At 37.3% G+C, this 25,577-nt stretch overlaps 1 protein-coding gene across 1 annotated transcript; it reads left to right on the top strand.

Moving 5' to 3' along the window:
* The first annotated feature begins 639 nt into the window (after nt 1-639).
* LOC127966566 (lysine-specific demethylase 2B) lies at nt 640-25,565 on the top strand. Its single transcript, XM_052567663.1, has 21 exons — nt 640-1,177; nt 1,675-1,819; nt 2,197-2,275; nt 2,364-2,410; nt 3,510-3,688; nt 3,860-3,966; nt 7,024-7,117; nt 9,725-9,878; nt 10,365-10,480; nt 12,165-12,282; nt 13,621-13,988; nt 15,122-15,208; nt 20,632-20,883; nt 20,976-21,119; nt 21,272-21,358; nt 21,472-21,762; nt 21,852-22,672; nt 23,072-23,235; nt 23,647-23,808; nt 23,995-24,213; nt 24,504-25,565. The coding sequence occupies exons 1-21, from the start codon at nt 1,145-1,147 to the stop codon at nt 24,683-24,685; spliced, it is 3,849 nt and encodes a 1,282-aa protein (XP_052423623.1). The 5' UTR covers nt 640-1,144; the 3' UTR covers nt 24,686-25,565.
* Nucleotides 25,566-25,577: the final 12 nt, after the last annotated feature.

Below are 25,577 nucleotides of genomic sequence, written 5' to 3'. Positions count from 1 at the left end.
TATATTTGCCTCAAAATTAAGAACAAATAAAGCCATTTTGCCACTTTTCTGGAAAAATTATTTATCTTATTGGTGAGTGAACATAACAGAATCGAGGTAGATTAATATTTTGCATTGAATACTTCTTAACAATAATAATAATATTTATTATCATATTTATTTTAATATGTATTATTATTTTACAATTATTTGTAAATGGCTCTTTTTAATGTAATTTCATATGTATGCACATGCAAGTTTTTATAAAAAAATATATATTTAAAAATTTCTCATACAAACATAATTTAATTATTAATAGTTAACTCATTTAAAAATATCCTTTATATTTGTATTTGTATACAGGAAGCATTTTTTGTTTCTCCTTGCTATATTAGCAAATATTGTAATTTTGATCAAAACTTTTTTATTTCAACAAAAATATGATTTTATTTTAGTTGTCATTTTTCATTATTTTTTTTGTCTTATATTGCTTTTTGATTCTATATTAGATTTCTAAAGTAATTAGTAAATAATAATAATTATAGTACTACTACTAATCATAATAATTATGAATTATTATTTATTATTTTAAATAGTCAGAGTTAACATAATTTGGGGACAACTTTATGATAACTAAATTATATTAAATACGACGATATTATCTTTTATAAACCTCATAGAATGTCCCAAATAATTGTGATTTAAAGCGAGCCAATTATGCAAGTGTTTCTATTGTAACTGAGGCTATAACGTGTGGATGTAATATTAAAAGATGTTTAGTTACTGTTGCACTGGCAAAGTGAGTGTCTTGTTGATGAAGCACATATGCACGAGCATAGCCGCTGCAGCGCGCGTGCCAAACAGAAGAAAGAAAGAGCAATTCTGTCTTCTCAAAAAATAATTTCTCTTTGTTTAAAAACACACACCAACCATTCCGATAATTACTCCGGAAAAAAATCGGATGTTGTTTTAACCCATCATTAACACGATCCGCGTGACGTTCCTGCAATGTTTTGATTCTGTTGAGCGTGACGTCACGGTGCACTACACAAAAATGGTTCCTACTTAGTTTTCTACACAGGCAATCAAAGTGTGCACAACTTTACGCGTTAAATATGGTCCAGATTAATCGCTAAGGGAATTAACGAGGTCGAGAGGCTCGGACATGGAGGCGTGTACGGAATCCGGACGCAAACTGGTGTGTAGTTGAAGCTGTCCTCTCAAAGACTCGTTTTAATTCGGGCATTTCAGTCTCACATCGATATGTATTGTGTTTAGTGGCCTGAATCGGGGCGAATCACTGCGATACGAAAATTAGAGCGACGTACGCCATATTAATAGGTTAAATGTAATAGGCTCGTAATGGTAAACAGGAAAGGACACGTTTCATAATATTACAAAGAGAGCAAGATTCTCCAAATACAGACGCTCGTGCGAAACCGCACGCATTGTTGCCCGCGTCCCTCGTGTCTAATATTCATCGGGAAGTTTGACTCTCCCACGCTGATTTTTGACATGTATTAATTATATAACAGCTGTAAGATGGTCGACGATTAAGGCCTGGATGTTAATCACGGAATCTGACATTCGTTCAAATGATATATCATCCCAGCCCAGCATTATTTCTCGCATCCGAGCACAGAATGAGGCAGGTTTTCTTCATCCTCATCTTCATCATGTGTTGTTTTCGTCCAGCGCTCGATCTGCAGAAGGATGTACGATGAGAACGAGGACTTGTCAGATGTGGAGGAAATCACAAACATCAGGGGCTTCAGCGTGGAGGACAAACTTGAGAGCAATTCATACAACAGTGAATTTGTTCAGTTTATGGAGGGAAAAGGTACTTTTTTTGTGTGTATATTGCTTATTCGTGGAACTAATATTTATTATATTCTTAAATATCGGGGTTTTTTGTTCTCCTGTTGGCACCTGCACCTGCAAATATAAGTTATAAATATAAGTACTCCTAATTGTGCTTATAATTTGATATTTAATGGTTGATATTTAGGGCATAGTTTGCCCAAAAATGAAGATTCTGTCACACTTTATTCGCTCTCAAGAATTCATAATTGTCATGATAATGAATAATAAGGCTGGCTAACCTGTATCTGAAACACCCCTTTATTTACAATTAATATTTGTGTTATTCATATGCTCTTCATTTTAAAATCCAGGGATTTGGTTTTTAAAACAGTCTTAACTTTTATACCATCCTAGATTTTACTTATGAATATGTTCAAAGAGAGGCACTGCGAACTCCGCTCGTATTTCAAGCCAAAGACGGACTGGGAATCATGTAAGAGCAAGTAAAATGGTTTTATTCCACATATTTCTATACATTTTACATTGCGAATCGCTTATCTGAATTGTTTAATGTACTACAGGATGCCAGATCCAGAATTTACTATAAGTGAAATCAAGGGTTTGGTTGGTAAGTACACTATTACTTTTATTTATTTCTAACTTGTTTTGATTGAAGGGTGAATGTACTCAGTCAAAAGCAGTAAAATATTTTGATAACTTTGTATGCTTTGTTAATCTTTAGTTTTCATTTCCATTGTCTGGGACTTTTATTGTGTTTTATCTAATCAGGCCTTGCATAATGCACAAACAGGACAATGTTCTGCAGCCGTATTATGAAACTAAACGCATGCACCATGTCTGTTCTGTATGCTGGGATTTTGAAGAGTACATATGCATTTGTTTATCTAGCTGATCAATTTGATTCAAGATCTCAAGGTTCAAGATTTTATTTGTCATGTACAAGTTAAATGACATACAACATGCAGTGAAATTATGTTGTCATATACATATCCACAGTCAATCTTACTACTTTTTAGGGTTGAGGAAGAACATAAACCATCTGAGCCCCGCATTTATTCACAGATTTATGGCCTGTACATTGATTTGTCGCTGGTAAATAACTTTGTAATTATCTGTGTATTAAGAGGGTGATTAATCTTAAGTCAAAAAAGCTAAGGAATATTTATTGGCTTTACTCTCTTGAAAATAAAGTTTCCAGTTAGATCCTAAACGTATAAACTTGGTTGTATAACTTCACAGCAAGACCTGCTCAGAAAAAAAAAATAAAAATGGTATGATAACATCCTTTACGTCCTCTAGTGATGAAACCATGCAACTGCAACTCAAGGCCAAGGCTTGTGTATCTGAGTCCTTAAAAAAAAAATAAAAACAACAACTTTATTTTCAGAATGATTTAAAATCAGGTACATATGAGTGCCATGGAATAAAAACATAAGGAAGAAAGAGGAAAAAAAAAAACAAAAAAATAATAATTTTGAGATGGAAACTTACAATACTCCAAAATGAAATATTCTGACTTTATATTTCACAACTTTTGACTTTTTTTTCCCTCGAGTTGAAAGAAACAAAGTTGCAGTTTTTTGGTTTGGCAGAAACAAGATTCCTAGCTTCCTCAATCCATTACCACTTTAGCCACTACTTTAGAAACGGATTTAAAAGCAAGAACATTGGAGTTATTAAGTGTGTGTTTCTGCATGGATGTGCAGGCAGCAGGAGGGCTGTTGACGTGATGGATGTTAGCACACAGAAGGGCTCAGAGATGAGCATGGCACAGTTTGTCCGCTACTATGAGACGCCCGAGGATGAACGTGACAAGCTGCTCAACGTCATCAGCCTGGAGTTCAGTCACACCAAACTGGAGAATTTGATCAAGAGACCCACTGTGGTAAGATTGTTTACTTGATTTCTCTTAAAGCACATTTGCCATTTAAACATGGTTTAAAATGACACTATTAAGGCAAATCTTACCACTTCAGAGGATTATGCATGTCAGTGAGTGTGAATGGTTAGATGAGAGCAGGGTTGATTTAATTAGAATATTTCTGATTGTCTTTAGGTGGATCTGGTGGATTGGGTGGACAATATGTGGCCGCTGCATCTTAAACAGAAACAAACCGAAGCCACGAACGTCATGTCTGAGATGAAGTATCCCAAAGTTCAGAGGTAACATTTCATTTAGGAAAACAATTAGGAATGGACCTTTTTTAAAGACTGTGATGACACACTGTCACTGTTATTACCAATTAAAAAAAAAAATCTAGCAGATTATTATTATTATTTTTTATATAAATCACTATCCTACAGTTTCTAATTTAGAGGCTGAGGGAGGGATGGCAAATTTGACCTCTGTCTCTCTTCTGACCCACTTAATCTCTCAAAATGTTTTCCTCTTTTGTGAAGTAATAGAGAGGCCATTGGGGTTGTAGTATTAAAACAAAAGGAAATGCTTAAATTATTTTTATTGTAGTTTCTGTTCACTACTATACAAGTTTATCCAACTAAAACAACTACTGCTTCTGAGGATCCCAGAAATGTGAAAAGGGGTCATTGATTTTTCAGTTTTTTTGTCCAGAGTGTGGCCTGAGAAACTGCAGATTCTCTGACAAGTTAGGCTCTGTAAATAGCAATAAAGAGCTGGAGAGAAGAAGAAAACTTATGTGACTCTCTTTCAATGGCATTTGGCGAGGGGAATTTTACCCACACTACGTTGTATTACACATTTAAGGTTTTGTTGTTTTTCTGTCTGCTCCGATTTCCCTTCAGGAAGTATTTTGGCTTTCAGAATCCGCTTTTCGGAATCTGAAAACTGTTCTCTGACATCCTGCATTAGTCAAAGATGAAGTCTGCTCATTTCTCACAGTCCCTTGTTTTGCTCCTCGGTGCATGCTGCGCATTTCTTTGGCCTGCAGCGGGCTGTGACTCCATCAGGTTGCTAGGCAGCACACACTTCTAATGCGGAGAAGAGGCGGATCTTCACGGGCTGCTGCAGTGTCCCAATGAATCCTCCTCAGCCAATCAGAGGATCGCATAGGAGTATTTCCTGCACAGGAAAGCCCACTCTCGCTCTCTTTCTCTCACTTTCCCTTTGACTCCCTCCTCCTGACTCTCTGTGTTCATTGAGCTCTTTTATAAAGCAAGAACTCAGCGGTAAAAGTCAGTTCGCTTCTGTTTGTTTGAGTCACATGGGCAGATGTCAGAATGGTGAAGTGCCTCAAATGGGGATGAACATCTATTGGGTATGTGTGTTTTATTTCATTGCAAACTATTTGCAATAATGTAAATAATTCTTTTGAGGTTTGGTATAGTTTGCTCAACTTTCTTTGCTACTTTTTTGAAAGGTTGACCAATAATTTGTGCTCATTCCACGTATGGTTAGGTCTGGTTTAATAAATGTTAATGAGGGTTGCATGTGTAGTCAGAAATGTTAATTTGTGCACATCAAGGTTCTAGTTTTGTTTTTGTCTTCCCCCTTACTGACTGCTCTGTGGGATGCATGACACGTCTGCATCGGTGACCGTTTTAGTTTAGTTTTGAGATCGCTGTGTTCATATAACAGAATTATTGATGGCATTTCTTTCTGCTTTGGTGTGATTATGCACATATGGTTATAAAATAAAGACTGCTGTTCAAGCAGCATGAAAATGCAATTCTGAACAAAAATAAGAGGAGATGTGAACAACCATAAATAAAGAGTCAGATTTTAAATATTATTTAAATGTAATGTATAATATTATATTTGTTTACTGTCAATTTTACATTAATATTAGAAAATATTTTCAAATAAAACGTAAAACTCGTATTCATGGTAATTTTGTTTTTATTTTATTAATATTTAAATATATTTTTTAATTAATATTAAAGTTCTATTAATGGGTCATTTTTATATTAAAGTTATAATTATCTTTTGAAATAAAATGTCATAATCTTAAAATTGTTTTTAATACATTTTAATTACATTAAAGCATTTTTATTAATATTACAATATCTATTAATGTGTTAAATTTGTTTCAATACATTTTAATAATATTTTTTTAAAAGTTTTTATTAATATTAAAATTCTATTAATTTGTTTCACTCGGGTTATTTTCATATAAAAACAACACAATAAAAATATTTCAATGTTAAATTTGTTTTTATAAACTTTTATGAATAATTGAAAATGATCTTAGTGTAAACAGTCTTGTAAGAATGCTCAGACTGCATTATTAGTCCTTCATGAGGATACTATGTAGTCAGTGATTATTTATTCATAACCTTTCATCTAAGAGCTCCATTTATAGGTTGTAACCTCTGAGGATTCAGGTTGCAAAGTATTACCCTAGTGTTACCTTCTGCAGCCTGCAGTCAGTGAGTGCTCTTGCCTTGTTTGTATTATTGAAAACATCTGGATCCAAAGTGCTCAATGTTTGTTGATGCTGTAACATATGATGTCATCTCCAGTGACATCATCTGACATTTACACTGCCCGAACGTCAGCGGGCACAGTCTGAGGGGCAAAGATATCACATGCAGACCATCTGGTAATAATTAACCTGTCAGTTGCATGTCTAAACGTCGTGGAATCCATACTTTGGTGACCCTAAATTTAGAAGTCTCATTTCTCAGGCGCTCAACCATCTGGGTTTGAGCCTAAATTGATGCCTAGACATTTTTTAGTTCACGATGCCCTGGGGTGAGTGGTGCCTTTTGCTCATTAGAGCTAACCGATTTCTTCGCTTTCTTCTTCTCCCGGCTCAGTGGGGCAGATTTTAACCAGACACTGAGGCAGTTTGGGGTTAGATTAATTTCGCTCCTTGCTAAACGCTGCGGATGACAAATGCATGAGCCGCAAATAGCTTCCATCCCTGTTCTACTGCTGAGAAGGCTTTATCTGAAACAAACCCACATCCGTGACTATCGTTCTCTATGCTCCGAGAGAGAAATTAGCTTTGATTAATTTCCCAAAATAATAGCCAAACTATTTTTTCGGAGTCATAATATTGTGCTGAGCTTTGATGAGGCTGTTGATTGAGAAGGGGAAATTCCACTCTATATGGTTTTGAAGGAAATATTCATTTTGAGTTGGGAGTTGAACATTCCTATGGTGTGGTTCCTCCCGGTTGCAAATACAGTCTTTTTTTGTCAGGACTTAGAAACCGCATTGGGGATTTATCGTTCTTCTCTATTTACGCAGATGTTGAGAATCATCCTCGTGCTTTCCCTGTTCCTCTCTTTCTGTAGATACTGTCTGATGAGTGTAAAAGGCTGTTTCACTGACTTCCACATCGACTTCGGCGGCACATCAGTGTGGTACCATGTCTTCAAAGGAAGAAAGGTAGGTGTTGATAGTTAGTAGTGCTTTTACTATTATTATTGTCTATATTTGGGGTAGTGGTTTGTTTATGCTATTACTTTGAAAGCAGTAATGATTTTCTGCAGGACTGGCTTTGCTAATGATCTGTGAAGATCAGGTGTCTAGAGGCCCTGTAAATGAATATCTTCTCTGTTTGCATTGTTGCATCGCCGCTGGGGATGCCGCGTCAGCAGAAAAGCTGCATGTGTGTGTGTGTGTGTGTGTGTGTGTGATTGCTGGAGGGTATCAAATAATATCCGCTCTGAAAGGTCAAACAAGAGTGCTGCCGAGTGCAAGAAAGACGAGAGTGACACGTGTGACCAAAGGAAGAGTTGTAGGAGTTTATCCCTGTGATGTAATCCTCCTGCTCTCACCAGAGAACTGAACCTATTTCATCAGCGTAGTAACTCAGATTTTTAGTCATACGACATACAGTGGGGTCCAACTGTCTGAGACCATTAATGAAATGATTTTACAATTTAATATAACATACTTTGGTAACATAATAAATGTCCTCATATTCTTCTTAAGCATTAATTAATCATAGTTCATGTTAATTGCTACATGTAGCAGTACATTTTTTAAATCAATATTATTTAATGAACCTGAACAATCCTGAAGATTACAGGCTCTGTGCAGTTGGGGTTGTCTGCTCTGTGTGTGTGTTTGTCTGTGTGTGTGTGTGTGTGTGTGTGTGTGTGTGTGAAAAATGTTCTTAGGAAGTCCTTGACCATTTTATATGATACTTCTCACATTTTGTATCCAGAATTTGAACTTCTCCCCTCAGTGCCCAACTGAGCTTCTAGATCTTTTGTTTTTTAAATTCAGTTTTGATTGTAAACTGTAGGGGAATTTACAGTTAAAACCCAAGGACCAGATATGTCGCAATGAAGACCAGGAGTCAGAGATGAGTTCAATTAATAATAATAATTTTACTTGAAGAAAATAGTTTGCAATTTCATCAGCAGAAGTCAGCTTCAACACTCTCGAAGGAGTTCGCAGGCCGCCCCCGTACAACTCATAATCAACCACAGTTATACCCTGACAGAGGATACTAATTGCGTCAATACATAAGTCAACAAAATTCTGATTGGTTCCAAAACCTAGATAAAAGTCTCCAAAGACGTATATCTGATACGCTGGACACTGGCAGTTGATCGTTTGTCCTGGGACTGTCTGAGCTTCTCCCTGTACAGAAAGATACTAACACAAATACATAGAGAACTTCTCTAAAATTCAAGGCTTTCTAGCACTGGCAAGTGTCTTATCATTACGGTTGGATACACACACATAATATGTGGACATTACTCTTGAGGAAAATAAATACAGCACACATAAGGTTACACATTTCACTCTTGCTATAACTTGATTAATAGTCAAACAAGAAATCATGTAATAATATAATTAATATCAGTATGAAGGATATGGCAACTCGGCATCCACTCCTTCAAAACACTTATTTGAAACATAGAGATAAAGGTGTAGCATTAATTTTAAAAATTTAATTTTAATGTATGTAGAAATGGTGTACTGTTAATACCTGGGTTTTGTTGTGGTTTTTGTAATGTTTTATTTTTTTCAGTTTTTGTCATGATGTCTTTTATAAATTGTCTGTTTGTGAGGTTGTTGATGCATAAGTTGCCATTTGAAGAGAAACAGATATTAATACTAGTCTTACTGTATTACTAACAATGAACGGGTGTATTTTTATTAACTAACATTAACAAATATTCATAAATACTTTTACAAATGTATTGCTTATTTTTAGGTAATGCACATTAACTAAGGTTAACTAAGGATGGTTATTATAAAGTTTTACCCTCATTTTTTTCGTAGCAAATATTATTAGTAACAATTTAAAATTTCCTAAGAAATTTCAATTGCAGAGTAGAAATAAAGCATTATTTTTATTTTTTTAAATCTTGAAACTTTCAAATTATTTCCTAGTTTATATAAAAAATGTATTAAAAAACAAAAAAAAAAACAATGCCTGCTTATATAAATATAATTAATTTATAAATATTACAATTTCTATACATAGTCTTTCGTAGTATTTTTTTATTATTTAATACAGTTCTATATTATATATTTTTTATTTACAAGAATCTCACCTGGAAATCTTCATAAGTTTGTCTTTATTTCTTTGTTTTCATGTTAAAGCAACACTGTCACTTTTTCATGTTAAAGCAACACTGTCACTTTTTCTGTGTTCAAACTTTTCAAAATGTATATAATAAGCATGTACATCATAAATTAATCTACCAAACCGCCTTTTTTGTTTTATCCCAAATCACTACGGTACATTTATAATAAGTGCTTATTTTTGGACTATTGTAGTCTGTTCGTGTCATCACCGCTGCGGAGGAACACATACCTGCATGAATTGCCATAGACATAAACTTGGAGACGTAGCTCCGGTTAGAATGTTCTTACATGGGATGCGTGCAGTTCTTCTAGATAAATAACTTGCACTTTAAGGATTAATGCTGACATGTGTGTGAATTATTAAGTTCAAAGAAGAAAAATCATATCCCAGTTTAGAATCACACCTGCACTGCTCTCTCTCTCTCTCTCTCATATGTTCTCCAGGTCTTCTGGCTGATTCCTCCAAGCCCACACAATCTGTCTCTGTATGAGGACTGGGTGCTGTCAGGCAAACAGAGTGATATCTTCCTGGGTGACCGTTCAGACGGCTGCCAGCGAGTAGAGCTGAAACAGGGCTACACATTCTTCATCCCTTCAGGTGAATTCAGGGGGAAAAAACTCAAGAGGATGGCAGTGGCAATGCCAAGGTCATAGGTTCAATTCCCAGGGAATGCATGAACTGATGAAATGTGCCCCTTGAATCCAATGGCTGTAAATTGAATTTCTTCAATTTAGAAGAATTACTTGTCTTCATGTTGTTCTTGGTCATTGATCAGGTCCGTCAAGCTCGAAAAAGTCCAAAAAAGCAATAAAAGCCATCCCTATGACATTTGTATTGTATTCCAAGCCATAGCTGTGTGTGAGGAACAGAGTGAAATTTAAGTAATTATTCTACCAAAGCTCTGTAATGTCATTTGTATTTTCTTTTCGGATTCAAAAATAGCAGCAAATTTGACTTCAGTGATGTACATAAGTTGAAGAACGGAGAAGAGGAGACGTTTGAGAGTAGAAAAAGTTTAAGCCCTTCTAAAAACATTTTTGTTCCTGAAATTGAGCATTCATATTTTTGTTCTTCCATGTGTAGGTTGGATCCATGCGGTCTACACTCCAGAAGATACCCTGGTGTTTGGCGGAAATATTTTACACAGTTTCAACATTCCCATGCAGCTCACTGTCTACGAAATTGAGAACAGAACAAAGGTAAAGCATTTATAAAAAAAGTAAAAAAACGACTGTTGGACGATTATTCAGTCAGTGTTAAAGGATTTGTCTTTTTAGAAGGGAGTTCTAATCAATTTCATTTATAATATTTTGGAGTATATTGTAAACCATTTTGGGTTGATTACTCACAAATTGTAGTCCGTTACTAATTCCAAATTACATGACAATAATAGTATTCAATAATGGTATATTAAAAATGTTAAACATTATTATCAGACTACTTTTTCAATTACTTTTGACCTAACTTGTTTTATTACACTAATTTAAATAGGATAATTTTGTAAACATTGATATAAAAAATACAAAGAGAGAATTAAATCATAAGTTACAATTAAATAATTTTATCATGAAAATACTAAAGAATTAGTAAAAATGAAATGTTTTATTTGTTTACCTGCATGCCATGTAACCACTAACCAATGCCAGAAAATCACTGCAATGTGTTTGTAATATCAGTGTTGATATTGTTAACTAAAACAAACTATTAAAAATATAAATAAAAAATATATATTTTTGGTAATTGAAAAAAAAAGTAATTAAAATAAAAAAAAAACTAAACTTAAAAAACCTTATAAAATGCCTGACAACTATCTGAAATATGTAAAATTACTAAAATGAGTGAAACAGAATTTAAAAAAATAAATAAATAAAGCTATATAGAAATATTAAACCTAATGTAATCAAAATTACAAAAGCACACAACAAAATTCCTAAAACTTAAAGCTTAAATAAAAGCTGAAAATATAAAAGGAAAAGCAGAATATGAATAATTGTGACTGGCTCAGCTGCTGACAGTTAAAAGGCTGTTTTAGTGACAGCACTGGACAGCTTTGATGTGTTGTGTGACATTTCAAAGTGATAAACCAGTTACAGTCACTCGCTTTCTGCTAGCAGAACCTCCTGGAGACTTCAATGTCTCTGCAGGGCTCAGAGCCAGTGGGCCGGGCTATTTTTATATTTGCTAGACAGAGCAGGCAGAGAAGAAGACAGATCGTGGCACTGGCTGTGTTGTTCCAGGGGCTGCATTATTGCAGTGCTCTAAATTTAGCTCTGGCTGAAGGAGGTATGAGGGAATGAGAGCACAAGCCCTCCACAACTCTGAGAATGTGAGTTTCCTCCCTGGAGAGGAGCCGGAATGGAAAGTTATGTGCATGAGAAGCATTTTAGTCATGTTGTCGTTTTCTCATATACTGCAAGAGCCATCTATTATGAAGCCAGTAATTAGTTTTATATGTAGGGTTTGGGTAAAACTGTATAATAATTTAAAATTTCTTAACATTAGTTAATGCATTAGGTAACACAAACTAACAATGAATTTGAAAAATTTTACATCTAGGTTAATGCTAATTTATAATGAGCTTTTTCATCATATATTAATTTGAGTAAGTAATTTGAGTAGTAATATTTTACTTTAATTTTATACTAATGATGATGATAATGATGGTAACAATTATTATAATAGAAATTTATAAAATCAATATATTATTACTACTAATCATCATAAAATGTTGGGCCAAATTGTGAAGCCCTACAAACCAAATCTGGATTAAAAAAATAAAATAAAAATAAATTGTATTTAATCAGAAAATTCACAAAGTGATTTTCACCCCCTCAAAAAATCATGAAGCTCTAGTAGAGGTTAAATAAATATGAACTGTTTCAGGTGCACTCCAAATTCCGCTACCCTTTCTTCTATGAGATGTGCTGGTATGTGTTGGAGAGGTACGTGAACTGCTTGACCAGACGTTCGCACCTCAGCCTGGAGTTCGGCGCTCACGCTGGTGAGTTGGCTAAACTGACAGCAATTTGCAATGATAAACACCACCAGAAGTCATTTTCAAGTAATGGCAATGCAACAAGATTAAGCAAATGAGTCACTGTCGGAGTGAATGCCTTTTAATTATATCCAACCTAATAGCAGTTTCTGTCCTAACCAGGCATGACAAGTCCTGCAACAAGTTTTGAATTGCCAAGTGCTTGTGTATGAGAGAAGATACTGATGTATTCGTGGGAAGCAGGAGAAAGAAATGACTTGTGGGATTTCTAAAAATAAAATAAAATTTACTTAAATGTATTTGACATTTTAAGGTATAGAATGTTATTAGTCTATTGCACAGCAAAACATTTACAATTTACAGGCACAGGGTTAGATAGCAAGAGAAAGTACCTTCCTCTTGACTCCTGTGACAGATGTAAGGAAAGTAAAAGTGAAAGTGAAAGTGACGTGACATTCAGCCAAGTATGGTGACCCATACTCAGAATTTGTTTTCTGCATTTAACCCATCCGAAGTGCACACACACAGAGCAGTGAACACACACACACAGTGAACACACACCTGGAGCAGTGGGCAGCCATTTATGCTGCGGCTCCCGGTGAGCAGTTGGGGGTTTGGTTCCTTGCTCAAGGGCACCTAAGTCGTGGTATTGAAGGTGGAGAGGGAACTGTACATGCACTCCCCCCACCCACAATTCCTGCCGGCCCGGGACTCGAACTCACAACCTTTCGATTGGGAGTCCGACTCTCTAACCATTAGGCCACGACTTTGCCGCCATATTTTTTTATTTTTATTTTTTATTTTTTTAAGGTAAGGTCAGTATGAGGTCAGGTGTGTGGAAATTGGAAAAAAATAGAATGTGACACCGGAGTGAAAAAGAATTAAACTGAAATGGGACTAAAAATCGATATAGATCTCTTACGACTGTGAGATGTTGTGCATGGGAGTAGGACAAAACTTAAAAGTTGAGGGTGGGAGTGGGAAGAAATATAACTTAATTTTAGCAGGAACGGGAATGAAAAATCAGTCTGCAGAGATAGACTTTCAATTTTGAGTGTGGCCTTTCTTAGATGTAAGCTGCAGAAATGATCCACAATTTTGTATTGGATCGAGTTTATGAATATCCATTTTAATCACTCTTACTGAACTCCTTAAGTAGTGAGCCAGTCTACCCTTCTTTGCATTTGCAATCTTAGAAAGTACATGATAGTTTCCTTATTTCACTATACCAACATTTCTCAAGATGATTCCTAGACTTGTTCTGTCTTCTGGTCTTCATGTAAATTTGATTTAGGTGATTATGGATTTGGTGAGTAGCTTGTTTTGTCTTCTGATTTTATTTAGTTGAACCCAAGCTTGTTACTGAGAGTCTCGTCTCTGCTCCTCGGGTGGACATGGAGGAGGACTCGTGTGAGACGCGGTTAGAGAGGACAGAGGGGACGTCCCAGCCCTCCTCCACTGTCCCTCCCTGTCAGACCTTCAAATCCCCGGCCGATGATTCTGAAGACAGCTTCAAGTCCCTGCCTTCAGAGTGTCCCAAGACTCCGTCTGGCTCACCTGGAATGGAACATTCCAGCAAATGGACCCACTTGACAGAGTTCGAGCTAAATGGACTCAAGGCCTTGGTGGAGAAGCTGGAATCCCTTCCGGAGACAAAGAAATGCGTTCCAGAGGGCATCGAGGATCCACAAGCACTGCTAGATGACGTGAAGGTCTGGAAACATTTTCCACTTGTCATTTGCCGCCTTTTGTCTCTCTCGACCCAACAAGTAACAGTGCATGATCTATCAACATTTTGTGTCACTGAGGTACACAGTTAAAGGGATCGTTCACCCAAAATGAAACTTGTTATTAATTAGCTACTCAACCTCATGTCATTCCAAACCCATAAGATCTTCAGAATACAAGTTTAGATATTTTTGATTAAATCTGAGAGCTCTCAGACTAGGGCTGCACGATAAATTGAAATTAAATCACAATCATGATTAGGCAAAAGCTGCGATTGTCATACGCATCTTGTCAGTGAAGCACGGTTCTGTGATCAGTAGTAAATCTCCCGCGCGGAAACTCCAAATATACCGACAGAAGAAATCCAGGAAATCCCTAGTGGTAGCTGAATAAACAGAAGATTTAACTGCTTTCATTGATTCAACGTGACTAATAAACACATGACAGAAGGAATTATTTCAAACATTAGACTGACATTATAAAGCGATCTCCATCACATCCTTTCAGATGGAGCAGCATTTGCTACACAGAGCCGTAGTTCACTGACAAGCTACGGCCATTCTGTCGCTAAACATGGCAGTAGTTGCATAGTCAGAAAGTTCTCAGATTTCATCAAAAATATCTTAATTTGTGTTCCAAAGATGAACGAAGGTCTTACAGGTTTAGAACGACATGAGGTGAGTAATTAATGATAGATTTTACATTTCTGGGTGAACTATCCCTTTAAAGTAAATTAGTTACAGTAACTTATCATGACATTGTGCATTGCATTAAAAACATGCACAAGATTTTAAAACAAAACAATGCTGTAGTTTTAAGTCTTTTATACCAAATTTGAAATATATTGCTATCTGTTTGTTTTAAGATTTAAAATGTAAAATATCTATATTTTCAAAATTACTATAAACAATAAAGTAATATTTATTACATATTAAAACACTAAGTATTTGAATTCATATTTTCACACCAAAACTATTTGCCATGTTTTTGGTGTTCATTACTGAAAAAAAATAATTAATAAGGAATAAATAAACTCACTAAAATACAATAAAAAGTTGTCTTTTACATTTTTTTTTTTGTTGTTTTAAGTTTAGTTTTTTGTCTGCTTCTTAAACAGGTTGTGTTAAAGGAACATGCAGATGACAATCCAAAGTTGGCCCTCACTGGTTCTCCTATTGTATGCTGGCCAAAGAAGACCGGCAAGGTATGAATGGATGTGAGGAGCGATTAGAAACATTAGGATGTGGCCATCAAGATTCTTTTAACCTATTTTTAAGGTCCTTAATTTGATTTACATACTGCAATATCATCAGTTAATTATACTTAACAGGAAGACAGATACAAAGATATGGAGCAAAATATGTTATGGAGGTTTTGCTGTCTCCAGACCTTCCTAATTACCCCCTTCAGATTTATGGTTGATGTTGAAATTAAGAATATTTTTAGAATATATTTGTTTAAAATGCCTTTTTTTTTTTTTTTTTTTTTTTTGGCGCTACTGAAATAGTTGTGAGGTAGATTCTGTGGAAATATGATGCGATGTCCGTATTTAAAATAGGCAAAGCGGAACTTTGCATTAGTATTTCACTGGAACGATGAATCCGCTTCAGACACAAGGGAAGTGTTGCCAGTCCCCCAAAATTAGACCTGACCAATCTCAAGCAAACCTGCACTTATAGACTTGTTTTAGTTTATTTCCCTATTAAAAAGTGACACATGTGATTGGATGTTGGCTTTTGTACTCGCCTCACTTCACAACACTAAAACGGTCTTGAAGACTAAAAGCCCAGCTGCTGAATTTTTGCCTCCATTGTGTCTGTCTTTTGTGATTAAAGACCATCTGTCCTTATACTGCCCCAATTGGCCTCTCTTCTTTACCCTATGACCCTGTTCTGCACGCCCTCTTCCTATTGGATGTGTCCAAGCTGTATTGGTGCATATTAAAGAGCCTGTTTTGCATACTGCATACCCATTGGCTCTGCCGCTCTCCTCCCCCTCCCACTTCTTGGAACTGTTGCATATTCATGAGCATGTCTTGCTCTAGCCTGTGTGCTCTGATGGCTAAGGAACAGAAGGGAGGGCTGTGCCGTCTCTTAGCCAGTAGCAAGCCGGGGCTGCAGCCATGTCAGTTAGCAAAACGCTGAGAGGACTGTAAGAGCCATGGCCATGTCGCTGATCGCTGACGAGGAGGATTATGAGAACTCAGATGCTGAGCAGGTAGTAACGTTGAGCTGGTCCTACAGGTCATTAGACTTAAGAAAGGGAGATGTGAAAGGTTGCATGCAGATGTTATTTGTGTGTATTTACATGTGTAACTGAAGTACACATGATAAGGGAACTGTCAGAGCTGTCAGAAATGTTTTTGGTGACCGCTGATTACTACATATGACTAGCACATGAGTTCAGTTTTGAGCCTGGTGCTCATTTTGAACCTCTTAGATGTCACATTTCTTCCATTTCACTCATTGAACTTGAATATCAAAGCAAGTTGTTGAAACATGAACCTAAACTAGCATTTCTTGATGCTGTAAGGTCTTGTTAGGTACTTTCAGGAGTTGCAGATGAAAGTGAAATCAGTGACACTTCATATGTGGTACCTGCGATATTACTGTCATGCTATGTTAGCAGCTACAAATGCTTTCTAACAGTCCCAGTTGATGTAATGCACACTGCAGGGTTTCGAAGGCGTGTAGGTTCTTTGAATACTTTGCGTATGTCTGTTTGTGTGCCTGCCCACGTGAGACTCTCCCATCGCTTGTTTTATGTTTGCGGTTGGGCGAATCTTTGATTCTCTTCCAGTGAATCCTTTTGTATTCCTCTTCTATTGAAAACATACAAATGCATTTCACCCCAAATGCTGTCGCCACTGAGGAAAGGATGCAGCTGCTAGATTATTATCATTTTATCATCCACCATTAGGGGTGAAATACATCTTTGTGGCTTTTGTAAAAAGAATGTTTGTCCGATTGCGTATATTTTTACTCTCGCCACTCGTTTCAGATGTTTGTATAGAGTATTGTGTTCTTCAACTTCCTCAATTTCCAGGATATTTTTAACTGTTTTGGCCACAGCCCAACAAGGGCCTCTTTGAGCCGGTCCTACAAGATGAGCGCATGGGGGAGGGGCGGGACAAAGAACCAACGCGAGTAAAAACAGTTCAGACATGTTCCTGTTGTGAACATATTTAGTCTTGGACCTGTAGTTATGAAAATGTAGGTTTATACTGATCCTGGATCAGATGTCATTTTTATGAAATCAGATCTTACATTACTATATCTGGACTTGGATGCTATTTGAGGGCTGATATATTTACACAGGTCATCTTTGAAAAACTATTAGTGAATTATTAGAGAATTGTGTATAAAATAAGTGTTTATTGCTTATCAGTATTGGTATGATTTCAGTCACAGAAATAGCAGTACAACACTATTTAGACACTTTTACTATTTCCTAACTTAAGGGACTTTCTCATAGGCACAGTAGGGAGCAAGCTAGTTTTTTTAGTTTTATCAGTTAATCTCCAGGTTTTTTTGGTCATATGCTGCTGGACCTGCAATATTTGCATTCATTTTTGTTTTTGTATTGTGATATTCTTCGCCCCGGTGAAAAGGCTTTATTTTTCTGATATCTGCCTCAGCCAGTTTTGTGAGTTTAGTGTTAAATATCAAGTGTATCTTCTTCACACCCTACCAATTAAATTTGCCATTGTCCCTGCAGCTGGGTGTGATATGTGAATTTTGCTGTTGTTTTGCAGAATCACTTTAATTATTATTTTTAATTTGACAATATTTCTTAACAAGTTGAACAATTACATCTGGTTTAATGATGGTATCACAAACTAAGTGCTTGAGTCAGCTTGTTTGTGTATGTTTACCATGGATATGTATTTTTTTTCTACAAACACACACACACACACACACCCCTATACCAGACAGAAAGAATCAAAATCCATGTCTGCCCTTAATATCTACAATAATCCTGTTTTAGAGATCTTCCATCTCTGCAGTGGTTTTTATATCAGTGCAGTCTTTAATTTCTGACCTTGTCAGCAAGCTGCTCTCTAACAATGTCAAGCAAATCTGCTTGCACTATTAATGTGTCATAGCATATACACACACTCAGATGCTGTGATGATGGTTGGCTTGCAAAGGTTTTATTTCAGTGGTTTCACAATGAGAAGGGAAGCATTTTCTCATTTTGACCAGATTTAATTTTAACAATGAAATCTGTCATGTGACACTTGATACGTCTCCTCTGTTTGGCTTCTAAAATCTACTCTGAACATTTCTATTCATTCATAACATTTTCATTAGTTTTATTCTGCATTTAAGTGAGAATAAAACTATGAAAATATTGATGACACATTAATACACAGCCAACCCCACAAGGAGTTAGTGATTTGTTTTTATTTTTGTTGTCAGTGTCACCAAGCAAAAATAAAAAAATTAAAAATAAAAAAAAATCATTTATTTTAGCCAACATCCAATATAACCCAAAGAGGAATATAATCAGAAAAACTAATAACAGAGTTGGTGCCGATAGGCTTGTGGGCAGTGTGCCGACATATAGTCGACAACTAGTGCAGTCAAATGATTAATCACATCCAAAATAAAAGTTTTGTTTTCATATAATATATGAGTGTGTTCTGTGTGTATTTGTTATGTAGCCTGCATATAAAAACACACATGCATGCATATATGTAAGAAAATGTTTGTTTACATATTAAATATTTATTATATAATAAATTATAATAATAAATACATGTAAAAATATTTTATATATATTTATACACGCACACACACACCATATGTGTTTGTATTTATATATGCGTAATTAATATACACAGTACACACTTATATATTATGTAACCAAAAACTTATATTTTGGATACAATTAATCACAATTAATTTTTTGACAGCACTACATATAACTGCGTTGCTTTACAGGCGTCCCAAGTTTGAATCCTAACTCAAGGACCATTTTCGATCCCGTCCCCTTCTCTCTCACTCCCACTTCACTTCCTGACTCTATTCTGCCCTGTCGTAATAAATCTTTAACAAAAACTGATAAGTTGTTTGACCTCTGCTTGGAACCTTTGATTTTGGGTGGTGTTCTTGTGAGATCTTTAATTTTCAAGGTCCTTTCTTTCATCTGGGTGAAAGCAGCTCTCTCTTACAATCACAAACTCACGACATTTAACACATTAACAAGATATATTAGATTTGGTCTGGAATGTTTTTCCCACTGAAAGTCTCCCTATCCCCCGGCTCTGGAGACCACATGCTTGAATTTGTGCTTCTGTTTTCCTCCAAACTGGGTTTCATAACACATCACATCTGAGATGTTGTGAAACAGCAGTTTCTGCTTTCTGATATTTGTAGACAACTTCTAGGTACTCAACATGTTGTTGTTGCTTTTTCTTTAATTTTTGTCCATGTACTGTAGGAAAGATTGTGCAAAGCAAAAATCAATTCCATTACAAGCATCAGATTCAAAGCTCCTTGGAAACAGGACTTTTGACTCTGATTGAAGAGATAATCTCAGCTCTCATGGGCAGAGAAATCTACTTACGCTGTTTAAAAGAAATGTACCTATTGAGGAGGTCGGGTTGCACTTTCCTCCTCTGGCTAATGCGATTGTTCATGTTTTCCTCTCCATTAAGAAGGTTCATAAAGAGGGTGGAGGCCAGATTCATTCTCATCAATCATCCCATGGTCCCATGGTGCCGTAGGAAACTTGTGCTGTGGGTGCTAGGACAGGCATGACTTCTGGTTGATGTAATGGGGACATGGCAACCCATGGGATGTGGAATATAGCTCTTTGAAGAATAATTTCCTTTGACTTGCTTGAGAGTTTATAAGTGTGTATATATTAAGCTTATTTGTGATAAATAATCTGAATGCACTGTAGCCATTTTGGCCTAATGGCCAAGAATAACACAAAAGATGAATAAAAGCTCTATCAAAAAGGAAACCGAATCAATAATGGAAAGTGCTTCACATTAAGGAGATCAAATGGCAAATACAAACATGCATTCATTCTGACGTTCCTGCTACTGCTGCGGTTTTCCCCTCTAGAGGTGGAATATGTGTTTCTAAGGAAACGCAGTTTACGTTTATCAATAAATGTTGTTAGGAATAATATTTGTTGTCTGGTTTAATGCATGTTCCTGCAGCTGTATCCTGACTTATTGTTCTTTAATTGACCCAGAGTTAATAACAACCGGGAATGTCCTCCAACTTGACATTGTGGGCAGATTTTATCAGTATTCACAGAGTAGTAAAAATGCATTCTCATGTTCTGTTCTCCAATTTTTTTTCTTGAAAGTTCCTCAAGGGCATATAAACAATTTAAATAACTGCACATACAACTAAATCCGAACCATATGAACTCGCTCTCAAGAGTGTGGCGTCTGATAGGTTTGTGTTCATTATGTTTGCATTCCCTTGACTATGTGGCATTGCATTTCATAACTGTTAAAGTCAGCAAGCAGCTCATAAACCGTGAGTGTCATGTTCATCATGTCTGGGTATGCAAACATGTTTGGTATGCTACATGTTAATCGGGTTGAGAAAAGCTTAAACCTTTGGAACTTGTATAAATAATTCTGTGGTTTATATGTTTCAGCCGCGGACACTTAATCGGCCAAAAACAAAGATGGGCTCATCTCCATCAGCTGCTCCAGGCTCGACAGCAGGAGGAGTGAAGCTCTCATCCAGTCGTGGTTCATCTAGTGCCCGGCGCAGACGGACACGCTGCAGGAAGTGTGAGGCATGTACGCGCAAAGAGTGTGGCGAGTGCCACTTCTGCAAAGACATGAAAAAGTTTGGTGGACCAGGCCGCATGAAGCAGTCCTGTATCATGAGACAGTGCATAGCGGTCAGTCTGGGTACTCATCATTAGATTCGACCCTTGGTCTGCTGAATGGCACATCTGGAAGAACTAATAGCTGCTCTTTTTGTGTTTTGCAGCCTGTTCTACCTCACACTGCTGTATGTCTGGTGTGTGGAGAGGCTGGGAAAGAAGACACAGTAGAGAATGAAGAGGACAAGTTCAACATGATGCTAATGGAGTGCTCTATCTGCAACGAGATCATCCATCCAGGATGCTTGAAGGTTGTTTTCCTAATCAGGCCACCAAACTATTGGAAACTATGATATCTGAGCCATAATGGCATCAACAATCTTTCAAATGTCTTATTTTAGACATATAATGTTGTCTGTCTATTGTTCTTTTGAGTAGAAACTTATTCTGCTCTGTTGTCCAGGAGAAAGATTCTGGCGGTGTTGTAAATGACGAATTGCCAAATTGCTGGGAGTGTCCGAAATGCAATAATGCTGGAAAGACAGGGAAAGTAAGCATCACTGTCCTACCTAGCAATATACTTAAAAATGATGAAAGTGGTGATGATACGACGTAATGGATATTAACTGGTCTTGTCTTCTTTCCGACCTTTTGGTTGTAAAGCAAAAAAGAGGCCCAGGGTTTAAGTACGCCTCTAATCTCCCTGGCTCTCTGCTCAAAGACCAGCGGATGAACCGGGATGTAAAGGAAGAGCCCGAATCAAACATGTCTACAGAGTCCTACACCTCTACTGTTTCACCTGCCATGAAGAAGACAGAACGAGAGGACAATCCTACCTGCAAGTCAGAAGACTCCTTTAAGAAACGTTCTTCCAAACTGGAGGACAACCCACTCCGCAAGAAGAGAAAACTCTTTAAAAATGACTCCGACTCAGATTCCAATGTCAAGAAAAAGGTAGCAAGACAATGAATAAGTAAAAGCAAATAAGAGATGAAATAATATTTTTGCAAAGCATGTATTTTGACCCTCTTTTAAATCCACAGAAGAAGCACTCAAAGCCTGAAGATCTCTCAACCTTTAATGTCCTGGGACAGATAAAGCTAGAAAGAGAGGATGATGAGGAGTATGAGGAGGATAACAGACAAGAATTGGAGAGGAGAGCTTTCAGTTTTGTGCCCTCAGAAGAAGAGGATGGAGATGATAAAGAGGAGGAAGAAGAAGAGGAGACCATGAAGGAGAAGAGGAGCCGAGAGGAGAATGGGAAGCTTGTGCACAAGACCTCCACTGCATGGGAAGGTGACCAATCACAGGGCAGTTTGACCCAGGCAGGGCCCAGCAGCGACTCGGGTGTTGATACACAGTTGAGGAGCCAGCGAAAAACCAAACGCAAACCTCGTCTGCCCAACAAAGAACTGAGCAAAGAACTAAGCAAACAACTGAATCAGGAGATCCAGAAGACAGAGGATTGTCTGGCTCATCAAAATGGCAGGGCGGTGAAGACAGAACCAGATAGTGATGGAGAAGACCGAAAACCACTGAGGAATGGCAGCAGCCATCTGAGAGACTGGCTGGGACCTAAGCGGGAACTAAATGGATCCTTGCGAGAGCAGGTCCCGGTTAACTGGATCAGGACTACACCTACCCCTGTCATTCGGCCAACACCTTGCCGCTCTCCACCCAAATGTGTACAGATGGAGCGTCATGTTATTCGCCCCCCTCCGATCAGCCCCCCTCCGGATGGGCTGCCCCTAGATGATGGGAAGAATCACGTCATGCGGAGAGAGGTGTGGATGGCAGTGTTCAGCCACCTCACACACCAAGACCTCTGTGTCTGCATGCGGGTCTGCAAGACCTGGAACAGATGGTACGTCTTCCAGAAATTAGGAAAGAAAGCTTCATAATATGTTGTGCTTTTAAGCTGCATTTGCACTAGAGAATTTACTTTATACTGCAGCAGATGTTTAGAGGTCTAGCTCTTCCCACAGTACTACATGAGCATCCTTTTCCTCCATTGGCACTTTCATTGGTTTTCTACCTTGCTCTCAGACTTAACCACATCTTTAACCTTTGTCCTGACCAATGAAAACACTGGGTTGTATTTGAGTCAATGGAATGACGTGATCCTTTTCAGTTTCAATTGAGACTTTAAGTACGTTTAATCCTTAACGGATGGGTCCTCCATGTAAGGTATATTCCAAGAAAGTGGCAAACTCAACTTCTTCAGATGCACAGTAAATTTAAGTATTATGTCCTCTGCTCTTAGGTGTTGTGATAAAAGACTTTGGACCAAGATCGATCTGAACCGGTGCAAGTCAATCACTCCACTCATGCTGAGCGGCATTATCCGCAGACAGCCGGTCTCCCTGGACCTGAGTTGGACCAACATCTCCAAGAAGCAGCTCAGCTGGCTAATCAACCGATTACCTGGTACAATCACACACTTACTTGCTGCCTAAATTGATTAATGGTGGAAACCGCTTTATTTCAGTGTTTCTCTCGTTCACTGTACTGCCGGATTCCCTTGCAGCTGTTCTGACCTATGTGTATCTCCTAATGGTGTAGTTTTTTTTTTTTTTTAAATGTACTCTACACCCCAGTCTTGTTACTAGAGATCTACCTTATTGTGAAGTTTAGTTACAGTCCTAATCAAATACACATAAACCAGTTAATATCTTCAGGAACTTCTGATAATTACAAACAGTTTTTTTGGAGTGGGGTTGAAACTGAACTCTGCATAAAAGTAGATCTCCTACAATGGGATTGGGCATCCCTGATGCATGCAAACTCCACTCTCATGTCTGATACTTGCATGACTCCTTTGTGTTGGTTTTCTGGCAGGTCTGAGGATTCTGTTGCTGGCAGGCTGTTCGTGGGCAGCTGTATCAGCTTTATGCACATCCAGCTGTCCTTTACTAAGAACTTTAGATGTGCAGTGGGTAGAGGGACTCAACGACAACCAGATAAAAGACTTGCTCTCTCCGCCAACAGATAACAGGCCAGGTACTGAATGATCACATTAATTGCTGTTCATGTCCAATATGTACTCTTGACTCATTTAGAAGTTCTTTATCTCTTATTTTGCCAATTCATAGCGCCCCCATGTGTACACAGCGAATAGTACAGATACATTTCTGTTAGATTGCTTAAAAACTGACATGGTAAAAGATGCGTATTGCTGTCTCTCAGGTCAGTTGGACAGCAGAAGTAAACTAAGGAACGTGGAGAATCTCTGTCTAGCTGGTCTTGACATCACGGATACGTCCCTGAAGCTGATCATAAAACACATGCCTTCATTGTCCCAACTGGACCTTAGTTACTGTAACCACATCACTGACCAGAGTGTGAATATCCTCACGGCAGCCGGCACCACGACCAGAGACTCTCTTACACACATCAACCTTTCAGGTATTGCAGGAAATACTAAAACCCTCACATAACAGGTTAGACATGCTAACGGACAGTCGAGTGGCCTGGAAAACAACCATGCATACATTGTGTGTGTGTGTGTGTGTGTGTGTATATACACAAACTCCTCTTAATCTGATAAGATTGCCATCTTGCATCATGCTTTTCCCATTTTTTTTTTTTTTGCATAAAACAGCAAGGCCACTACTCCCTTTACTTGCTGCTTAGGTCAAGCATTAATATAAATCTGAGTGGCTGTGGCTCTAAATCCCTTTCCCTTTCGTCCACAGCTTGTAACAAAGTTACAGACCTGTCGTTGACTTACTTCAAGCGCTGCGGAAACATTTGTCACATTGACCTGCGGTACTGCAAACAGGTGACCAAAGAGGGTTGTGAGCAGTTCATCGCAGAGATGTCCGTCAGTGTGCAGTTCAGACTGATTGAAGAAAAACTACTGAGCAAACTGAGCTAGTCAACAAAGACACTGACAATAGCTTGACCTAGAACCCAGGGAACTAACAATTTTGCCCTCCATTTTCTACACTTTTTCAACGTAGGATGTGTGGAGCCCAACACACTCAACAGAAAACCAGCCAAGAGAAAAATGGCATAATGCTAAATGACACACACTCCAAGCAAATGCCTGAACTCATCAACGCCAGAGCTCACAAGTGAAGAAATGTATCTCTGGTGGCAAATTCAGCCTTTCAACCTGTTTATTGTTTCCAGTTTGTTTATTTTGTGCTTCTAAGGCAAACTTTTATTGGTTTTTATGTTTACAAGGCACAGCTAGCAGAGCGTGCCTATGTTAAAATGCTGTTGAATGGCATGTTTACTCATATCTTTTGCATAAATGTTATAAAAAAAAAAAAAAGGTTTTATAGTCACACAGTGCTGTGTTGCAGTGACAAAACCAACGGTTATTTTCTTTCTCGGAAAAGAAAAATTCAAAATGCATGTGCTTTTTTTCGTTACCATGCAAACGTTAAGCGTCATGCAGTGTTAATTTTTGTATCAGAAGGGATTTCACACTTTTATGTGCAGTATTAAATGCACTCATATAAATATATATAGACTTTATTGACAGTATTCAGTCAGTACAAAGTTTATTTTTTTTTTCTACGCAGTAGGAAGTTAAGCAGATCCCATCTATACTAGCTATAGTAACAGTCCAGACGTTTTTGTAATGTTAATTTAAGATGTAATGGCTTCTAATGTTATAAGATGTTCTACAGGTACATTCTTTTTTCCATAGGACTATTACTTACCTGGGCTTCTTTAATATGTATATATCTGGGGGAAAACGTATTTGCACTCTTTGACCTGAATAAATACTGATATTTTTTCCAGTATTGATGTTTTGC

The sequence above is a fragment of the Carassius gibelio genome, chromosome B10 (genome assembly GCF_023724105.1).
Source record: "Carassius gibelio isolate Cgi1373 ecotype wild population from Czech Republic chromosome B10, carGib1.2-hapl.c, whole genome shotgun sequence".
Taxonomy (NCBI): Eukaryota; Metazoa; Chordata; class Actinopteri; order Cypriniformes; family Cyprinidae; genus Carassius; species Carassius gibelio.
This window is presented reverse-complemented; position numbering and strand designations above follow the sequence as displayed.

Excerpts from the sequence above, each read along its gene's own strand:
- LOC127966566 (XM_052567663.1), top strand. The coding sequence starts at position 1,145 with ATGGAGGCGTGTACGGAATCCGGACGCAAACTG. Across the intron at positions 13,989-15,121 it reads CACTGCTAGATGACGTGAAG|GTTGTGTTAAAGGAACATGC; the intron begins GTCTGGAAACAT and ends CTTCTTAAACAG. Across the intron at positions 21,120-21,271 it reads TCCATCCAGGATGCTTGAAG|GAGAAAGATTCTGGCGGTGT; the intron begins GTTGTTTTCCTA and ends TCTGTTGTCCAG.